General features: G+C 45.9%; 1 protein-coding gene across 1 annotated transcript in view; it reads left to right on the top strand.

The window, feature by feature from the left end:
- Positions 1-9,359, top strand: part of LOC148534683 (chymotrypsin-like elastase family member 1) — a 67,876-nt gene extending 58,517 nt beyond the window's left edge. The window contains exon 12 of the mRNA XM_088465874.1: positions 9,194-9,359. Within this exon, the coding sequence (XP_088322000.1) occupies positions 9,194-9,359 (166 nt within the window). The remainder of the gene's footprint in view (positions 1-9,193) is intronic.
- Positions 9,360-21,797: the final 12,438 nt, after the last annotated feature.

The following is a 21,797-nucleotide window of genomic DNA, read 5'->3' as shown; positions in this document are numbered from 1 at the left end:
AGTAAAAGTAAAAAACTCTCTGCCTGTTTGAGTCACCACTCTGTGTCATCCTGCTGCAGCCACCTGACCTCTCCTGCTGGCTGGTTCGGATCGCTGAGATAGCGATCAGTGCCAGAGCCAGTTGAAAGGAATTTTTTTTTTTTAACAACCCTAGGCTTGAGATACCCCTAGGCATTCCAGGTGCCCCTAGGCATTTGCCTATTATGCCTATGCCTGGGGCCGGCCCTGCACTGGGCTGGGAGAAGCAGCAGTGACCTTACATTACAGCCTGATAATTACCAAGCAACCTTACGCAGAATTAAAGGCTAGTATTCCATTACTGCAGTAGTGACTCTGATTAAATATTACAGCAAAGTATATAGTTCTATTTGTAATACTACAGTAGTGACTGACCAAATACAAGAATAATCAATATATATATTAGGGGTGAGCGGGTTCGGATTTCTGAAATCCGAACCCCCCCGAGCCCCCCCGATCCGAGGCCGATCCGAGTCAGGCTCGAATTTTCCCGCCTGACTCATATCTGAAATCGAGGCAAAACGTCATCATCCCGCCTTCCGGGTCTCGCGGGTTTTGGATTCTATATAGGGTACCCGTGTCGGCGCCATTTTCTCACTCGGCTGTGGACAGTGAAGAGGGAGGGTGGGAGTTAGGGCTGGCTGGGTGTGTAGTGCAGTGTAGTGTAGTGCAGTGCAGTGTAGTGTTGTGCTGCGCTGTGCTGCTGTTGTCCATAGGGGCTGTGTCCACTCCTCCAAAGTCCATAGGGGCTGGCTGTGTTATGCTGTGCTTCTGTTGTCCATAGGGGCTGTGTCCACTCCTCCAAAGTCCATAGGGGCTGGCTGGACTGTGTTGTGCAGTCAGTTGTCCATAGGGGCTGTGTTCACTCCTACAAAGTCCACAGGGGCTGGCTGGACTGTGTTGTGCAGTCAGTTGTCCATAGGGGCTGTGTTCACTCCTACAAAGTCCACAGGGGCTGGCTGGACTGTGTTGTGCAGTCAGTTGTCCATAGGGGCTGTGTCCACTCCAAAGTTCTGTGCAGTTTCCCAGTCCTAAAGGGGTGCTATAGTGTTGTCCAGGGGGTGCTCTGTCCATCAGGGGTGCTCTCCCCAAGTGCAAAAAAATAAATATTTTTTCTGTGTTTGTGAACTGTGTGCGTAGTAGCCGCACGTGCATCAACAAAGTAGTGCCAAGCGTGCGCCTGTGTCATAAGTAAAGGGCCAGCTGGCTTGACCGTTAAAGGGTGCTATAACCCCCAAAGTGCACTCCAAACAAAATAAAAAAATATTTTCTGTGTTTGTGAATTGTGTGCACTGTGGCTGCACGTGCATCAACAAAGGAGCAGCGCCAAGCGTGCGCCTGTGTCCCATAAGTAAAGGGCCGGCTGGCTTGTCCATTAAAGGGTGCTATAACCCCCAAAGTGCACTCCAAACAAAATAAAAAAATATTTTCTGTGTTTGTGAATTGTGTGCACTGTGGCTGCACGTGCATCAACAAAGGAGCAGCGCCAAGCGTGCGCCTGTGTCCCATAAGTAAAGGGCCGGCTGGCTTGTCCATTAAAGGGTGCTATAACCCCCAAAGTGCACTCCAAACAAAATAAAAAAATATTTTCTGTGTTTGTGAATTGTGTGCACTGTGGCTGCACGTGCATCAACAAAGGAGCAGCGCCAAGCGTGCGCCTGTGTCCCATAAGTAAAGGGCCGGCTGGCATGTCCATTAAAGGGTGCTGTAACCCCCAAAGTGCACTCCAAACAAAATAAAAAAATATTTTCGGTGTTTGTGAATTGTGTGCACTGTGGCTGCACGTGCATCAACAAAGGAGCAGCGCCAAGCGTGCGCCTGTGTCCCATAAAGAAAGGGCCGGCTGGCTTGTCCATTAAAGGGTGCTGTAACCCCCAAATTGAGCTCCACAAAAAAAAAAATTCTCCTTTTTTTTCTGTCTTTGTGAATTGTGTGTGCTGTAGCTGCAACTGCATCCTCAAAGCAGCAGCGACAAGCATGCGTCTGTCTGTTAAAGGGTGGCGTAACCCCCAAAGTGGGCTCCAACCAAAATAATATAATCTTTTTTTCTGTGTTTGTGTGTGAAATGTATGCGCAGTAGCTATACCTGCACCCTCAAAGCAGCAGCGCCAAGCGTGCATCTGTCTGTTAAAGGGTGGTGTAACCCCCAAAATGCGCTCCAACAAAAATAAAACATTTTCTTCTGTGTTTGTGAATTGTCTGCACTGTACGTGCATCCTCAAAGTAGCAGCGCCAAGCGTGCGTCTGTCTGTTAAAGGGTGGTGTAACCCCCAAAGTGCACTCCAACAAAAATAAAACATTTTCTTCTGTGTTTGTGAATTGTCTGCACTGTACGTGCATCCTCATAGCAGCAGCGACAAGCGTGCGTCTGTCTGTTAAAGGGTGGTGTAACCCTCAAAGTGCGCTCCACAAAAAATAAAAAATTATTCTTTTTTTTCTGTCTTTGTGAATTGTGTGCCCTGTAGCTGCACGTGCATCAACAAAGGAGCAGCGCCAAGCATGCACCTGTATCCCATAAGTAAAGAGCCAGTTGGCTCATTTCTTAAAGGGTGGTGTAACCCAAAAAGTGCACTAGTCTCCAACAAAAATAGACAATTATTTTCTGTGTTTGTGTGCACCTTAGCCGCATGTTTATATCAATATAACATAAATGGAGGACCAAACTTTCTCCGATAAAAATAAAATAGGGAAAGATCAAGAACCACTTCCTCCTAGTGCTGAAGCTGCTGCCACTAGTCATGACATAGACGATAACATGCCATCAACGTCGTCTGCCAAGGCCGATGCCCAAAGTCATAGTAGAGGGCACATACAATCCCGAATGACAAAGTTCAGGAAAATGACCTTAAAAAAAAACAATTCAATCATCTGAGGAGAAACGTAAACTTGCCAATATGCAATTTACGACACGGAGTGGCAAGGAACGGCTAAGGTCTTTCCCTATGTTCATGACTAGTGGTTCAGCTTCACATGACGATGGAAGCCCTAATCCCGGTAAAAAAATCAAACGAGTTAAGCTGACAAAAGCACAGCGAAGAACTGTGCATTCTAAGAAGATATCACAAATCCCCAAGGAGAGTCCAAGTGTGGTGGCGGTTGCGATGCCTGACCTTCCCAGCACTGGACGGGAAGAGGTGGCTCTTTCCACCATTTGCATGCCCCCTGCAAGTGCTGAAAGGAGCACCCACAGTCCACTTGCTGATATGCAAATTGAAGATGTCACTGTTGAAGTACAACAGGATGAGGATACTGGTGTAGCTGGCGCTGAGGAGGAAGTTGGCGAGGAGGATTCTGATGGTGATGTGGTTTGTTTAAATCAGGCTCCGGGGGAGACAGCTGTTGTCCGCGGGATTAAAAAGCCCATCACGGTCATGCCTGGGCAGAAGACCAAACATTCCACCTCTTTGGTCTTCTACCACTACTTTTACTAAACAATTGACCCTCCAACAGTCCTTAGCGAGGAGGATGCAGTACGACAGCAGTCATCCTGAAGCAAAACGTATAACTGAGGCCTTGACTGCTATGTTGGTGTTAGACATGCATCCAGTATCCGCCATTAGTGCAGTGGGATTTAGACAATTGATGGAGGTAGTGTGTCCCCAGTTCCAAATCCCGTCTAGATTCCACTTCACTAGGCAGGCGATACTGAGACTGTATAGAAACGTCAGAAAAAGTGTCCTCAGTGTCCGGAAAAATGCGGTTGTTTCCAATGTCCACTTAACCACGGACATGTGGACAAGTGGAACAGGGCAGACTAAGGACTATATGACTGTGACAGCCCACTGGGTAGATGTATCACCTTACGCAGCAACAACAGTAGCGTCAGTAGCAGCATCTCAGAAACGCCAGCTCGTTCCATGGCAGGCTACGCTGTGTATCACCGGTTTCAGTAAGAGGCACACCACCAACAACCTCTTAGAGAATCTGAGGGAAATCATCGCCCAGTGGCTTACCCCACTTAGACTCTCCTGGGGATTTGTGATATCTGACAACGCCACCAATATTGTGCGGGCTTTACATCTGGGCAAATTCCAGCATGTCCCATGTTTTGCTCACACAATAAACAGCAAACACTCTTGAACCTGCCCCGCCATCACCTGAAGCAAGAGGTTGTGATGCGGTGGAACTCAACCCTCTATATGCTTCAGAGGATGGAGGAGCAGCAAAAGGCCATTCAAGCCTATACATCCACCTATGACATAGGCAAAGGAGGGGGTATGCACCTGACTCAAGCGCAGTGGAGAATGATTTCCGTGTTGTGCAAGGTTCTCCAGCCCTTCGAACTTGCCACACGTGAAGTCAGTTCAGACACTGCCAGCTTGAGTCAGGTCATTCCCCTCATCAGGCTTTTGCAAAAGCAGCTGGAGAAAGTGAAGGAGGAGCTAAGACGGAGCGATTCCACTCGGCATGTGGGACTTGTGAATGAAGCCCTTCATTCGCTTTGCCAGGATTCCAGGGTGGTCAATTTGTTGAAATCAGACCACTACATTTTGGCCACCGTGCTCGATCCTAGGTTTAAAGCCTATGTGGTGTCTCTCTTTCTGGCCGACACAAGCCTGCAGAGGTGCAAAGACCTGCTGGTGAAAACACGGTCAGCTGAAGCGGAACGTGACACGTCAACAGCTCCTGGGGCTGCCAGGAAAAAACTTAGGTATCCTAAGCGACCAGCTGGCGCTGATGCAGGGCAGGCAGGACCAAGTTTGGACATCTGGTCCGGACTGAAGGACCTGGCAACAATTTCTGACATGTCTACTCTCACTGCATATGATACTGTCACCATTGACAGAATGGTGGAGGATTACTTCGGTGACAGCATCCAAGTAGGCATGTCAGACAGTCCATACCTGTACTGGCAGGAAAAAGAGGCAATTTGGAGGCCCCTGTACAAACTGTCTCTATTTTACCTGAGGCCCCCCTCCAGTGTGTACTCCAAAAGAGTGTTTAGTGCAGCCGGGAACCTTGTCTGCGAAAGGCATAGGAGGTTGCTTCCACAAAATGTGGAGAAGATGATATTCAGAAAAATGAACTCTTCCAGGGAGACCAGCCTCAAGAACGTACAGAGGGACCTGTGGTGGTTGATTCCAGCGGGGACGAATTAATACTCTGTGAGGATGAGGATGTATACAACACTGAAGAGGGTGAGGAATCGGTGAATGAGGAGGATGAGGACGACATCTTGCCTCCGTAGAGCCAGATTGTGCAGGGACAGATTAATTGCCAGCTTGTTTTGTGGGGGCCCAAACGAACCAATCAATTCAGCCACAGTCGTGTGGCAGACCCTGGCGCTGAAATGATTGGTTTGTTAAAGTGTGCATGTCCTGTTTATACAACATAAGGGTGGGTGGGAGGACCCAAGGACAATTCCATCTTGCACCTCTTTTTGTTCTTTGCATTATGTACTGTTTGGGGCCTAGTTTTTCAAATTGCCATCCTGTCTGCCACTGCAGTGTCACTCCTAGATGGGCCACGTGCTTGTGCCGCCCACTCGTATCTCTTAGTATAGTCATCCAGCTACCTCGGTGCAAGATTTTGGACATAAAAACACTAGTGTGAGGTGTTCAGAATAGACTGGACATGAGTGGAAATTAAGGTTATTGAGGTTAATAATAGCATAGGAGCAGAAAACCCCACAAATTCTGTGATTTTAGCTGTTTTTATGCTTTTCTTTTTAAAAATACAGATCCAAAACACAAAACCCAGAACCCAAAACACGGAAGGGTTGGTTTGGCAAAACCAATCCAGATCCAAAACACGAAGAAAGATCCAGATCCAAAACCAAAACACAAAACACAAAAAGTGGCCGATGTACACCCCTAATTTCCATATACTGTATGTGGATAACAACAATAATCTAACATTTGCACTATCTTAAAATATTTTCCTGCATGGCTCAGCTTTAGATCATACTATTGATTTATCCTTTTTAAAGCATTGTATGGTAATATTCCAGGGCCGCAACTAGAGGGGAGCTGGAGGTGCACGTGCACCTGGTGCTGGATTAGGGGCCCATAGCTCCTTCATCAGACAGCGTCGCTGCACTCTCCACCAGTGTCCCCCAAGCCACCTCAGCTCTGCGCTGCAGGGAGGCTCCATTTGCTGGACGACCGCTGGGATTTTATTATCAGCGGGTGCCCGGCTCCTTCCCTGCAGCGTAGCGGTAGCCGGAGGCTGGAGCTCTCTCCTGAACTCCAGCTTTCAGCTCCCCCCACGGGCACTATGGGAGAGATGTCATGACGTCTCTCCCATAGTTCTGAGGAGCAGCCGGGCAGACCGGATGGCGGCGGACACAGGAGCGGGGTTTAAGGTAAGTATTGTTTTTTTTTTTTTTCCTGTGTAAGCGGCACTACAGGGAGCATTACATCAGGGGGCATTACTATATGGGCACTACTACAGGGGCATTACTATGGGGGCATTTACTCAGGGGGCATTACTATAGGGGCACTGCTGCAGGGGCATTATTATGGGGGCATTACTATGGGGGCATTACTATAGGGGCACTGCTGCAGCGGGCATTACTATAGGGGCTCTGCTGCAGGGGGTATTACTATGTGTAAGTACTACAGGGGGCATTACTAATGGGGTACTGCTGCAGTGGGCATTACTATAGGGGGCATTACTATAGGGGCGCTGCTGCAGGGGGGTGGCATTATGTGTAAATGGGATTATGTGTAAAGGGCATTACAATATGTGCCATTATGTGTAAAGGGCATTACAATATGTGGCATTATGAGTAATATGTTTGTTCTGTCAATATTTGTAATTTTAATAAAATTATTTGGACATTTGATGGTTTTATTTAATAAACCTTAACTAATATTTTTAAGGGATGGATATTAAATTTATGTCAGAATAGGCCATTTTATGATGGGCAGGGGGGTGCCAAATTACTGTCTTTCCCAGGGTGACAAAAATCCTATATTCAGCCCTGAGTATTCTAATTATTATGCATTCAAATATTAATAAAATGGCAATAAATAAATACAGCATTGTTTTTTGCTTCCAAACTGCATAATATAAATAGTCTACCATGAAAAACACATGACTCTAGCAAAAGTGTTCCTTAAATTGTTACAAATAATAATGTAATATTTTAACAACTGTAGTAGGAAATAATTATCTTACCTATATAAGGCCATTACTCTAATAATAACCTCTGACTTAGCAACACCTAATTTCAAGGTTTCCTAGAATATAATGCAAATATAGTAAAACTCATAGATAAGGTTAAATAGTTTGGGAGAGGCTAATAATATCTTTTCCTCACAGGTGTTTAAGACAGGCAACTACATACAAGGGCTTAGTTCACTACCAAAATATAACATAAGTTACTTTTTAAACCATATATAAAACTTGTTCAAAGTTATATTAAACACATCCAAATACAATATACAGTATTGTTAATTATCTGTGCACTAGTCATTTATGAACAATACAATGACTAAGATGAAAATTATATTAGAGGTTTTTAACCCTCAGTTGGCCTACATCTCGAACAAAGTCAATAGGCTTGTTGGCCAAAATTGTGGCGTTTTTATAGAAGGCTCTTAACAGATAGTATGAACATAATACAGAAGTTTAGATTGTCAAAAACAATACAGTAGCCATGAACAATACAGAGGTTTAGATTAGCATGAAATACAGAAACCATGATTATAAAACAAAGGTTAGACCGCCATTTAGGGTCATCAGTTCCAAGGATTATTGATCCCATCCATGAAGGATCCAGGTGAGGCAGCCATTTTAGAAGCTCTATATAGGATTACATTGGGCAAAATAGGCAACGCCTGGAATTGATGACACGCAATGGGGGACATGAAAATACTGGGGGAGATCCTTGCAAAATCATTAGAACTATGCATTGTTCATTCTACACAACAGAGTGCCTTGTGAGGCAGCCATGTTGGGCACACTACATTGGTTGCAATGTGTGATCAGACATACAAGGATAAAGTGAACAGTGACTAACAAAAATCCCACTGCATAAATGGTCCCAGCACTTGAATGTCCCAGACGAGGCGGCCATCATAGGTTACAGGGGCAGGATGAGCAGTTCATAGAAGTGTAAAATGCAGTGGTAAATAGCAGAGAAAAAAAGCACAGTAGGTTGAAGTGGGAAGAGATACTGGGTATTTGTGATTGGGAAGAATGGGGATGGGAGGGATGCAGGGATGTATCTATAATGGGTGCAGGGTGTGCGGGGCACATGGGCCCCCGGGTCCAGGGGGGCCCACACTGCACACCCTGCACCCATAAGTGTTGCAACTCTCGGGTAGATTATGAATGCGGCCGTATTAGGGAGTTGGCTAGACCTAAGCCTGAGGCGCGGAGTCTAATGTGCCGGAGGTATTCACTAGGGACTCTCCCTGGAGTAAGGTAATAGAGCCTATACTCTGGCACTGGATCAATCCCAGGAACTTCCTTAAAGAGGTAAGGGTCCAACCAGCCTCAATTAGCACCAACAACTTCCTGTGCCTGCCCCTTTAAATCTAAAGCAGAGCAGCGCGCGCGTCCCTATGGGAGTCGCGTATGCCTGCACACAGAGCCACTAGGGGAGAGAGAGCGGCTAGTTGCCGGGGTGGAGACAGCAGAGGACAGTGGGCGCCGGGAATACACTGCCCGCACTCCAGCATTGCTGGACCTGGTAAGTGACAGCCGGTGTTCGGTGCGCTGTGTCATTACCCCCTCCTCTAGGGGTGGGCACTGAACCCCTCACAAATGGTTTGTTGGGAAACCTTTGGTGGAACTTCTGAAGAAGACGGGGCGTATGGATATCTGAGGCCTTGACCCAGCAGCGCTCCTCAGGTCCATGCCCCTTCCAGTCCACCAAGAACTGAACAGCTCCTCTAGAAACCCTGGAATCCAGGATCTGTTTCACTTCATACTCCTCCTGCTCATCCACTGCAATCACCAGGTGCCAAAAAATGGTTAAGGACCAGCGGTTTTAGAAGGGACACATGAAATACATTGGGGTTCCAAAGTGTATTAGGAAGCTTCAGACGGAATTCCACTGGATTAATCACCTGAAGAATCGGGAAGGGACCAATGTATCTTGGAGCAAATTTCATCGTAGGAACTCTCAATCTCAGATGTTTGGTTGACAGCCAGACTTTATCACCAGGCCTTAATACTGGAAACTTCCTCCTTTTCCTATCTATACATTTTTTATACCTTGAAGAGGCTTTGCACAGATTCTTATTTACCTCCTTCCAGACCTTGAGGAAGTGGCTTACTGTACCATTGCACAGCTGGACACGATGCTGATAGAAGACCTGGTAGTTCTGGTAACATGGGATGCAAGCCGTTTATCACAAAAAAATGGAGAGTGCCCCGATGCTTCATGATACAAATTATTGTGGGCGAATTCAGCCCATGGTAACAGAGAGACCCAGTCATCTTGATTGGCTGAGACATATATCCAAGGAGAAGCTCAACTTAATGCCAAAGCACCTGCATAATGCTCTCCAGAATTTAGAAGTAAACTGTACCCCTTGGTCGGAAACAATGTCTTTTGGAAATCTGTGCAATCTAAAAATCTCTCTGACAAATACCTATGCCAACTTCAGTGCTGAAGGTAGACCCTTTAGAGGAATAAAGTGCACAGTCTTGGAGAATCTATCCACCACCAACAAGATAGTGTTGTACCCTTTGCACAAAGGGAGATCTGTCACAAAGTCCATAGAGATGTGAGTCCAGGGACAATCAGGTACTGATAGTGGCATCAGAGGACCAGTTGGAGGGTGTGATGGAACTTTATGCTGTGCACACGTATGACAAGCTGCCATGAAGTCCTTAATGTCTTGCAGAACTGTTGGCCACCAGTATCTTATGAGGATCAGCTCCAAGGTTTTCTTGACTCCTGCGTGCCCACTGAACTGTGACGAATGTGCCCACTGGAGTAGTTTGGAGTGAAGTTCGGAAGCTATAAATGTTTTCCCCTGCAGAATTTTGACCTTGCTGGTGACAGCTACAAAGCAAGCAGGGTTCAGAATGGCTTTATCTTCCTTTACTTCCTCCATTTCAGCAGTACTAAATGCCCGGGACAGAGCATCCGCTTTGATGTTTTTATTACCTGGTCGGTAGGTAATCACCAAATTAAATCAGTCATAAAACAATGACCAACTGGACTGACGATAATTTAAACAATTCGCTGTCTTAAGGTATATTAAGTTCTTATGATCGGTATAGACTGTCACTGGAAACTTAGCTTCCTTCAACAAATACTGCCATTCCTGAAGAGCCAACTTGATGGCTAGTAGTTCTTTATCCCTGACAGCATAATTCTTCTTCGGAGCTGAGAATTTACGGGAGAAGAACCCACAGGAATACCACTTGCCTTCTTCATCTCTTTGGGATAGCACCGCTCCCACTCCGACTGTAGAGGCGTCCACCTCCAGGAATAATGGCTGATCACAATTTGGTTGCCTTAGAATTGGCGCTGACAGGAAACACTGTTTTAACAGAATGAAAGCTTCTTCTGCCTCAGAAGGCCATACTCTAGTACTCTGGCCCTTCTTGGTAAGAGCCGTGATTGGGCTGCGATGGATGAGTAGTTCCTGATGAATTGACATTAGAAGTTGCAAAACCCCAGGAAACTTTGAATGGCTTTTAATCCAACTGGACAAGGCCAGTTGACAATGGTGGAAAACTTCTTTGGGTCCATCCGAAGGCAAGACCCTGAAACGATGTATCCCAGAAATGTCAATTCTTCCTGTTCGAAAGAGCATTTTTCAAGCTTGCAAAAAAGCTGGTTAGAACTAAGTCGTGACAACACTTCGCATACATGCTGACGATGACACTATATCCTCAGAGAAAATCAGGATGTTGTCCAGGTATACCACCACGTACTTGTATAACAGGTCCCAAAACATATGGTTCATATATTTTTTAAAAACTGCGGGAGCGTTGCTCAAACCAAATGGCATAATAAGGTACTCGTAGTGGCCATACCCAGTATTAAAGGCAGTCTTCCATTCATCTCCTGACCGGATCCTGATTAGATTATAAGCCCCATGAAGGTCCAGCTTGGTGAAAATCTTTGCTCCCTTTATCCGATCAAAGAGCTCAGAGATCAGAGGTAAGGGAAACCTGTCATTGATAGTAATCGCATTGAGACCTCGGTAATCAATGTAAGGTCGCAAACCTTCATCCTTCTTTTTAACGAAAAACAGGCCCGCTGCAGAAGGGGATTTGGTTTCCCTGATAAAACCACGTTCCATATTCTCCTTAATATATTCTGTCACTGCCTGGGATTCGGGAAGTGAGAGAGGAAAAATTCTTCCACGAGGAGGCACTTTCCCAGGTAATAAATCAATGGCGCAATCCCATTCTCTGTGGGTAGGAAGCGTCTCAGCGGCCTTTTTACTAAATACGTCACTGAAGGATCGGTATGGGACTGGAAGCTGTTCCCGTGGAGAGATGACTGAACTTTGCATAACTCGGTGTGGAGGTCTGACAGACGACAGGCAGGACCGGTGGCATTGAGGACCCCATGACAATATTTGAGGTTCCTTCCAATCCAGGACAGGGGCATGCTTGCGGAGCCAAGGTAGACCCAGGATGACCGAACTCTCAGCTGACGGGAGTATATAGAACGCAATCTGTTCCCGATGGAGCGCCCCTACTTCCATAGAAATCTCTGTCGTCCGAGAGTGGATGGCAGCTGTGGGAAGTTTATTCCCATCCACTCCAATGATACAAAGGAGTGTTTGTAGAGGCAGACTTGGGATTCTTAGTTCCTTCGCCTTTCTTGCCGATATGAAGTTACCATCGGCACCCAAATCTAAAAAAGCTTTAGTGACTTTGGAGGAATTTCCATGGACCAGAGTTACGTCAATGGTAAACTGAGGAACAGTACAGTCTTTTGGGGTGTGTTGAAATGTACCTAATCTGACCACCCCTCGATCAATTAGGCCTTCTCATTTCCCGGACGTTTTGAGCATCCAGAAAGAAGGTGTCCCGGCTCACCACAGTACAGACAGAGTTTGTTTTTAAACCTTCTCTCCCTCTCTGCGGCAGGAAGGTGGGACTTCCCAACCTGCATGGGCTCCTGAGGAGGTTCCACTGGTGCCGTGCAGTGAGGAGCGAGTTTGAAGGTGAAGCGACGGAACTGTTCCTTCTCTTTTGCTCTCTCCCTGTGTTGTGGAGATCTACATGGATGCATAAGGAGATTAAGTCATCCAATGTGGTTGGCAATTCCCTGGATGCGAGTACATCTTTGATCTGTTCAGACAGTCCTTACATAAATGCAGCAATCAACACTTTATCATTCCACCCTAATTCTGAAGCAGGGGTTCGGAAGTGCACAGCATACTGTCCTGCAGATTGTCTGCCTTGTTTCAGTTGTAAGATAGCTGATCCTGCAAAGGATACTCGTCCAGGCTCATCGAAGAACCTCCAAAAAACTTTCAAAAACTCTGTTATTGACGAAGGGATCATTCCGTTCCCATAACGGTGAAGCCCAGGCTAACACCTGTCCAGTCAGTAGGGAGATCACGTAAGCCACCTTCATTCTCTCTGAGGAGAAATTCACTGCTTGGTCCTCAAATTGGATTGAGCATTGGTTCAGATAACCTCGACAGCTTTTGGGGTCTCCATCATACTTCACTTGATTTGGTATACGTAATGAGCCAGTAGCACCCACAGCTTGTACAATCACCATAGGAGGGGTGGTTAACTGCACTGGAGGCGGCTGAGCAGTTCCAACTTGCTGCATTAGGGTCTGCAGGCACTGCATAATCTGAGCCTGGTCTTGTTCTTGTTTCTCGACCCTAGCAAGAAGGTTCTCAAGCAGGGCTCATGGCGATGGACTTCCAGAAGCCTCCATGTTTTTTGGGCCAGAGTATTCCATCGCAATTCTTGGGTAGATTATGGATGCGGCCCATATTAGGGAGTTGGCTAGACCTAAGCCTGAGGCGCAGAGTCTAATGTGCCGGCGGTATTCACCAGGGACCCACACAAGAAGGTATGGGCTTGGCTGCATTCGACACACAGGTTGCGGCCCTCAGGATAGGTTCCCTTACACAGGTGCTGGTAAACTCTGGATGGAGTGTAGCGGATATTCAGCGTAGTCGACAAGCCGGGTCAGGACCAAACAGACAATACGGTACCAGGGAGCAGACAAGGAGCAGGTCACAGGGAATAGCCGAGGTCAGAACCAGATATAATTCAGTACCAAGGATCAGGCAGAATCGGAGTCACAGGCAAGCCAAAGGTCAGGAACGTTTTCAGAGGATATACACAGGAACGCTGGAGTAAGGTAATAGACATACTCTGGCACTGGATCAATCCCAGGAACTTTCTTAAATAGGTAAGGGTCCAACCAGCCTCAATTAGCACCACCTACTTCCTGTGCCTGCCCCTTTAAATCTAAAGTAGAGCAGCGTGCGCGTCCCTATGGGAGCCGCGTCTGCCTGCACACAGAGCCACCAGGGGAGAGAGAGTAGCTAGTCGCCGGGGAGGAGACAGCAAAGGACAGCAGGCGCTGGGAATACACTACCCGCTGCCCGCACTCCAGCGCCGCCAGACCAGGTAAATGACAGCCGATGTCCGGCGCACTGTGACAGTAAGTAATTATACTTACCTCTCAGCCGATTCCCGAAGTGCTGCTCTGTGACGCCGGACCGGCGCTGTAGAGCAGCAAACACTCACTGGGAAAATTCAATTTTCCCAGTGAACTGTGCATGCGCAGTAAGGATGTCCCCGGGAAAGTAGGCACAGGCACCATTTTCCCGGAGACCCGCACGTGCGCTGTAGATTCTGGTATGAAGCCAGAATCTACAGTGCTCACTGCTGCTGAGCTGCCATCAGAGAGGAGGGGGCCCAAATGGAGGCTGCACACGGGCCCCCTCCTTTCTTAAAACGCCCCTGGAGGGATGGTAGAGTAAGGAGTTCATGGTGCTGCAGTATAGAGAGACAGTATAGTATAGTATATTGCACATAGAGAGACAGTCAGTATATTGCACATAGAAGTACAAAATAACATGAATTAATAACTTGATCTGTATCAGAAGAAGGGTTTATTGGAACCCAAAACATGTTGCTGCCTACACTTGATCTACAGTCTTTAGGACTCACACACTTTTTGCGATGGTGCCGAGCCATTTTGCCCGGGACACTTTTGCTCTGCTGGCATTAGCCACTTATGGTGAGAGGCTGAGGAATCACCCCTTAATGTGTCCAGTGTATTCTTTTTACTTATTTGAATTATGTGAAAGTATGCTTTATCTTTTTTATTTGGATGTAATAAAAATTCCAGATCTTTAACACATGTTCCCGGTTATTCAGTGTCACGGCTACAGACACTTGAGACTCCTGGGAAGAGTCAGGCTTACTAGGTAGTATGTTCTGAGGTGGTTTTAGGAATGACCTTTTCATGAAATATCACTAGCACGAAATAAAGGTAAATAGAATTTATTCAAGAGCAAAAACTGTATGGCAAAGTTCCACATTAAATCTCAATAACACAAAGTTCATGACATGCACCAGGGGCAGAACTATGGGAGACAATGGAGGCGCCTGCCGCCGGGCTCCAGCTCAAAAGGGGCACCTCCTGAATTCTCCACAACATATTCCCCAACTTAGGGCTGTAATTATATACCTGGAGTATACCATCACGGCCACCCAATACATGGCACCCCTTCCCGGGACCTGAGAAACCACCATACACTAGTGGAGAGCTCCATGTCAGACCATCAGCTGCCACTTTCTTCTATCTATATCCTGTCTGCATGTGAACTGCTACATTACAGTATCAGCGGCTGTGACAGGGGGGCAACAAATTATCACTTGCCTCCGGGCGTCTGGGATGAACTTACACCACTGACATGCACTAACAGGTGCAGGGGTGAGAGAGCAAAGTTCGAAGTACACACTGAACTGGTGTGGGGTGAAAACCAGAGTCTGACACAAGGCTAGGGTCTCAGGATAGGATGGAGGTCAATAACAGGGTTGAGCCCTGTAGCATGACGGAGGTCTGGAACAGGGTTGAGCCCTGAGATGTAACAAGATCCGGAACGAGGTTAAGCCATGAGATGTAATGAAGATCCAGATCAGGGATGAGCCCTGAGACGTGATGAGGGTCCGGAATAGGGTTGAGCCCTGAGATGTGATGGAGATCCTTGACGTGGTTGAGCCCTGCGGCAGGATGAAGGTCCGGAGCAGGGTTGAGCCATGCGATGTGACAAAGGTCCAGAGCAGGGTTGAGCCCTGCGATGTGATGAAGGTCCGGAGCAGGGTTGAGCCCTGCAGTGTAATGAAGGTCCGGAGCAGAGTTGAGCCCTGTGGCGCAATGGGGTGCCGGTAAAGATAGACTGTAACGGTGCAGTTGACAACTGTAGAAGAAGTAACCACAGTGTCCGTATGAGTCAATAATAACAAGTAAACCAAATAGTGTAGCATAGAATGGAGTAGTAGTAATAGAGCAGGATAACAATGGAAAGACAATGGCAATGCTGAGCTCTGTAGTGCAGCTGATAACCTGAACTAGAACTTGAACCGGAACACGAGCAGGAATATAGCGAGGTCCACAGCATACACTAGGCACAGCGGGGATCTGACAGGAGTCCAAGGAAGACTTGAAAGTAACATTGCACAGACAATGAGGCATAGTTAGTAACAGGCTTTATACTAGAGGTCTGTGATCCATAGGACGTTCAGAACATGTGACCCAAATAGAATCAGGAATAAAAAGCAATCAAGGAATCCAACAACCTGACGACACCTAAGAAACAGATGATCACTTTAACTCTCTGCACACTGCATGTGATGAACGCCAGCAACCAGGATAGATCCTCCAATGACCACAATGGAACTTCTGCAAGTGTAGTTTATCTTTATGTACTGAAATAGTCAAAGTCCTGACATTCAGGTAATTATTATTGGAATATCTATTTGTCTTTTTAGCGCCAATCCCCTACACTATTTGTACTTTTATTCCATTGATTTTGAATCCAGAACACTTCTCATTAAGAAAACCTGCTAATTATTGGTGTACAGGCTGCATCACATGCATCTGCCAAGAAACAGGTAAAAATTTTGCCCATCAGCTTTCTGGTACAAAATATTGCATTAATTATTCTCTTACATGTACAAGAAGATCTGTGGTGTCCTTGTGGGCTCTCGTAAATAGGCAAAACAACATGACAGTTTAAGGAGAGAATGGCTCTCTACAGGTAAGCCATTCGCCAAGCATTGGAAGGAAAGGAGAATGAACAGCCTGTAGCACGACACTTTAGCAACCATAAACATACAGGTATGCTTGCCATATTGTGCTACAAAATGATTAACCGGGATCAATAGAGGAGGTGGTAGAGCTAACATTTATTTACAATTGGAATATCAATGGATCTATCCTTTAAACCAGTGGTTCTCAGACTTTGCTGTGACACTCTGAAGAGTGATACACCCAGTGGCGAAACTGCTGGAGGCAATAGAGGCAGTCAACACTGGGAGCTAGCAGTGAAGGGGGCACCTTAACCCCCTTCATTGCCCTGGGTTCGACTTTAGGTGCCCCAGAGCAAGGTTAAGCAGGGAGCTCCCATAGACACAAGGTCGGCTTAGCGGCAAGTTGCAACTCATGACTCTGCTGCAGTGCACATAACAGAGACAGGTCACAGTGCACAACCCCTACTTCCTTAGCTCCTCCCCCTCATACATGTGATGAAGAGACCGACCTACTCTGAACTCTGATGTGGCTGTGTGGAGGCTGGGAGCAGCACAAGGGGGAGGGTATGTAACTTTGGGTGCTGCTGAGGTTAGGGTTAGTCAAGTGGGGTGTAAATGTGGGTGCTAATAAATTTGGGGTGTTTGTCAAGGGGGGGTGTCACTGTGAGTGCTGCTGAGTTTTGGGTGTTGGTCAAGAGGGGGGTTTACCTATGTGTGCTGGTGAGGTTGGGGCTTTGGCCAAGGGAGATATGCTATTTTGTTTGTGAGTTGGATATTAGGGGATATATTTACAAAAGTTTGATTTTTTATTCGATTTTATGTTTGATTTAACTCACCTGGAATCAAATCAAATCGAATGTAAAATCATCAAAAACACAACATCGACCAAAATTGAATTTTGATAAATATACCCATAGATCTTTCCACCCAGAGGGGTAAATTTACTAAGATTCGTGTTGGACCCAATTTGCCCCATTTTTCAATTCGGATAGGATCGATCAAAAACGACCGTTTTTTTCACTTAGTAAATCGGGAATTTACCAAGCTCCTGGTTTTTACAGGATCATTTTGTTTGATGTTGTATTTGATCAATCCTGTCCGTGTTGAAGCCCTGAGTTCCCTGCCCGACTTTCTCTCCCGAACAAGCAGCCTGTACATATCAGTGAAATATGTGCAGGCTGCTTGTTTGTTTTTATTTATTTTAAAAGTAAACTTTTAAAAAAAATTGACATGGGGTCCCCTCACAAAAGGCTAACCAGCCCTGGACTGGTCAGCCAGCCCTGGTTCCTAAAATTATGGGGCACAAAACGTGTAGGGTTCCACCTTAATTTAAGAACCAGCACCTGGCTGCAGGGTCTGTGCTGATTTTAATATAGGTGGGAAAAAAAAGTAGGGGTTCACCTATATTTAAAACCAGCACCAGACCCAAACCGACCGGGATGTAATGCCACAGCCAGGAGACCCTATTACTGGGTTTTATTTATTTCAACGGTTCATTTAAAAAAAAATTTTTTACGTGGTGTCCCCCCCCAAAGGGCTAACCAGCCCCGGACTGGTCAGCCAGTCCTGGTTCCTAAAATTACGGGGAACAAAACGAGTAGGGTTCCATCGTAAAACGGCCAAATATAGCAAAACGAATAATAGTAAATTCCCAATTTAGGAAGAAATGAATGAAAAGTACTTCCGATTTGAGCCGATGGTGAATTAATTTCTATTGGTAAAAAACGGCCGAATTTGCGGCATTAACTCACCCGATTACAACCCCAAGAGATGAACAAATCACCCAACTTTAATGATAGTAAATTCCCGATTTGCAAAAAAAGTTATTGTTTTCACCCGAGATAGCAATCTCGGATCAACATTAATCTTAGTAAATTTACCCCAGAGAGAGGGAACTTTATGTCAGTTTGAGTCAGACAGACTGGGAATTATTTTTATGTTTTGTTTATTTTATGCTGCCAAATAAAACTAGCTGCAGTTGATTGTACCAAGGCACTAGACTGGTATTCTATTGATTGGCTGCTGCATGAGAAGTGCTGCCGTTTACCCCCAGGAGATGGCACCCCTTAGCCTAATCTTGCTACATACCTTTTATCAGCCTACCCTGTTACACTTATAAATAGAGGTAACTAAAAAATAGGGAATGGGTATGGGATCCCACTGGTCAGAATCCCAACACAGGTAGGATACAAACAGCTGTGGGGTAAGTATCATATCCCTACCAATCCCTCCCCGCTCCCTAACCTAACCTCCCCCCCTAGTACCTAAACCTAACCCTCCCCCCCTAGTGCCTAAACCTAACCCTCACCCCTAGTACCTCCCCCTCCCCCTAGTGCCTATCCTTAACCCTCCCCCTAACCCCAGTACTTACCGTCGGGATGACGGCGTTGGGATTCTGACTGGTGTCGGAATGCCAGCGTGGGCATTCTGAGCGCTGGCATCCTGCAAGATGGTATTTCAACGGGTTTGCTATGGGATGCCGGCTGTCAGAATCCAGACCCCGGTATCCAGACAGGGCTAGCATAACAACACTTGTTGTTCGGTATGCTAATCCTCCCCCACTCTCTACCTTTCCCCCTCCCTGTTTGGTGCCTAACCACCCCCCATAGGGCCTGAACCTAACCTCCCCCTCCCCACAACCTAAACCTAACCCTTCCCCCTTAGTGCCTAATCCAATCCTTCCCCTAGTGTCTAACCCCTATACCTAACCCTAACCCTCCCCCCAACTTTCTACTTACCTCTGGCATCCCAGTGGTCGGGATGCTGGTGTCGGTATTGTGAGAGGCGTCAGGATTCCGGCAGCGGCAATATCAGCACTGGCATCGCGCCCGCCGGGATACTGACTGTATCCCAATTCAACTGCATCCCATAAATAGATATCATAGTAAGTGAAAAACCAGATATAGGTTACATGAATATATTAGAAACAGTACCTTTTTATTGATTGTTAAATTATACCAAAGAGGAGTATATGATGTGCAAATATACATTTACATTGGGACTATAAAGCTCCAAGATGCTCCCAGTCTGCACCACAGGTTATGTACTTATATGTATTTGTATTTGTTGTATCAATGTCTCTGTGTAAACTACTCTGAAATATTTCCAACAAGGATTTTGCTAAATCCCTTTATACAGTATCTCTAGTTTCTTACTTATATTCCACCGAACATGACTTTATGACCTATATGTATTTCCATATACTGTGCTGCATGTGGATAACAACAATAATCTAACATTTGCACTATCTTAAAATATTTTCCTGCATGGCTCAGCTTTAGATCATACTATTGATTTATCCTTTTTAAAGCATTGTATGGTAATATTCCAGGGCCGCAACTAGAGGGGAGCTGGAGGTGCACGTGCACCTGGTGCCGGATTAGGGGCCCATAGCTCCTTCATCAGACAGCGTCGCTGCACTCGCCACCAGTGTTCCCCAAGCCACCTCAGCCCTGCGCTGCAGGGAGGCTCCATTTGCTGGACGCCCGCTGGGATGTTATTACCAGCGGTTGTCCGGCTCCTTCCCTGCAGCGCAGCGGTAGCGGGAGGCTGGAGCTCTCTCCTGAACTCCAGCTTCCAGCTCCCCCCACGGGCACTATGGGAGAGATGTCATGATGTCTCTCCCATAGTTCCAAGGAGCAGCCGGGCAGACCGGATGGAGGGACGCAGGAGCGGGGTTTAAGGTAAGTATTGTTTTGGTTTTTTTCCTGTGTAAGTGGCACTACAGGGAGCATTACATCAGGGTGCATTACTACAGGGGCATTACTACAGGGGCATTACTATGGGGGCATTTCCTCAGGGGGCATTACTATAGGGGCACTGCTGCAGGGGGCATTACTATGGGGGCATTACCTCAGGGGGCATTACTATAAGATGCACTGCTAAGGGGGGCATTACTATGGGGAAGTACTACAGGGGGCATTACTAATGGGGTACTGCTGCAGCGGGCATTACTATAGGAGGCATTACTATAGGGGCGCTGCTGCAGGGGGGGTGGCATTATGTGTAAATTACATTACAGTATGTGTAAAGGGCATTACAATATGTGCCATTATGTGTAAAGGGCATTACAATATGTGCCATTATGTGTAATATGTTTGTTCTGTCAATATTTGTGATTTTAATAAAATAATTTGGACATTTGATGGTTTTATTTAAGAAACCTTAACTAATATTTTTAAGGGATGGATATTAAATTTATGTCAGAAAAGGCCATTTTATGATGGGCGGGGGGGGGCGCCAAATTACTGTCTTTCCCCGGGTGACAAAAATCCTAGTTTCAGCCCTGAATATTCTAAGTATTATGCATTCAAATATTAATAAAATGGCAATAAATAAATACAGCATTGTTTTTTTGCTTCCAAACTGCATAATATAAATAGTCTACCATGAAAAACACATGACTCTAGCAAAAGTGTTCCTTAAATTGTTACAAATAATAATGTAATATTTTAACAACTGTAGTAGGAAATAATTATCTTACCTATATAAGGCCATTACTCTAATAATAACCTCTGACTTAGCAACACCTAATTTCAAGGTTTCCTAGAATATAATGCAAATATAGTAAAACTCATAGATAAGGTTAAATAGTTTGGGGGAGGCTAATAATATCATTTCCTCACAGGTGATTAAGACAGGCAACTACTTACAAGGGCTTAGTTCACTACCAATATTACATAAGTTACTTTTTAAACCATATACTGTATAAAACTTGTTCAAAGTTGTATTAAACACATCCAAATACAATATACAGTATTGTTAATTATCTGTGCACTAGTAATTTATGAACCATACAATGACTAAGATGAAAATCGAAAATTATATTAGAGGTTTTTAACCCTCAGTTGGCCTAGATCTCGAACAAAGTAAATAGGCTTGTTGGCCAAAATTGTGCCGTTTTTATAGAAGGCTCTTAACAGATAGTATGAACATTGGGGGGTCATTCAGACCCGCTCGTGAGCGGCAGTACGCTCGCAAGCGGGTCAATGTTCCCCCACTGCGCATGCGCATGACAGAGGGAGCTTCGTCGTGCGCATGCGCGAGACCCGGCGAGTGACGGGCTCTCCATCGCTCCGGGTCTCGCACCAAAGGGGGCGTGCTGTCGATGTTGATTGACAGCACGCCCCCTTTGGTGGGCGTGCCGGGGGCATGCCTGCCAGACGGAGGCGTTCCCATCACTAGTGATGTCAGTGGGAGTGATATTGGAACCCGAAACATGTTGCACGGAATGCTTGCTGCCTACACTTGATATACAGCCTTTAGGACTCACACACTTTTTGCGATGGTGCCGAGCCATTTTGCCCGGGACATTTTTGCTCTGCTGGCATTAGCCACTTATGGTGAGAGGCTGAGGGATCACCTCTTAATGTGTCCTTTGTATTTTTGTTATTTATTTGAATTATGTGAAAGTATGCTTTATCTTTTTTATTTGGATGTAATAAAAATTCCAGATCTTTAACACATGTTCCCAGTTATTCAGGTAATTATTATTGGAATATCCTTTTGTCTTTTTAGCGCCAATCCCCTACACTATTTGTACTTTTATTCCATTGATTTTGGAAATTCATGTTGTGGGGACTGTTTTAAATCCAATTTTTTGCGCATTTATATGGTAT

Source organism: Taudactylus pleione, unplaced genomic scaffold, assembly GCF_031769625.1.
Source record: "Taudactylus pleione unplaced genomic scaffold, aTauple2 ptg000065l, whole genome shotgun sequence".
Taxonomy (NCBI): Eukaryota; Metazoa; Chordata; class Amphibia; order Anura; family Myobatrachidae; genus Taudactylus; species Taudactylus pleione.
The sequence above is the reverse complement of the archived record's forward strand: the minus strand, read 5'-3'. Positions and strand labels throughout refer to the sequence as shown.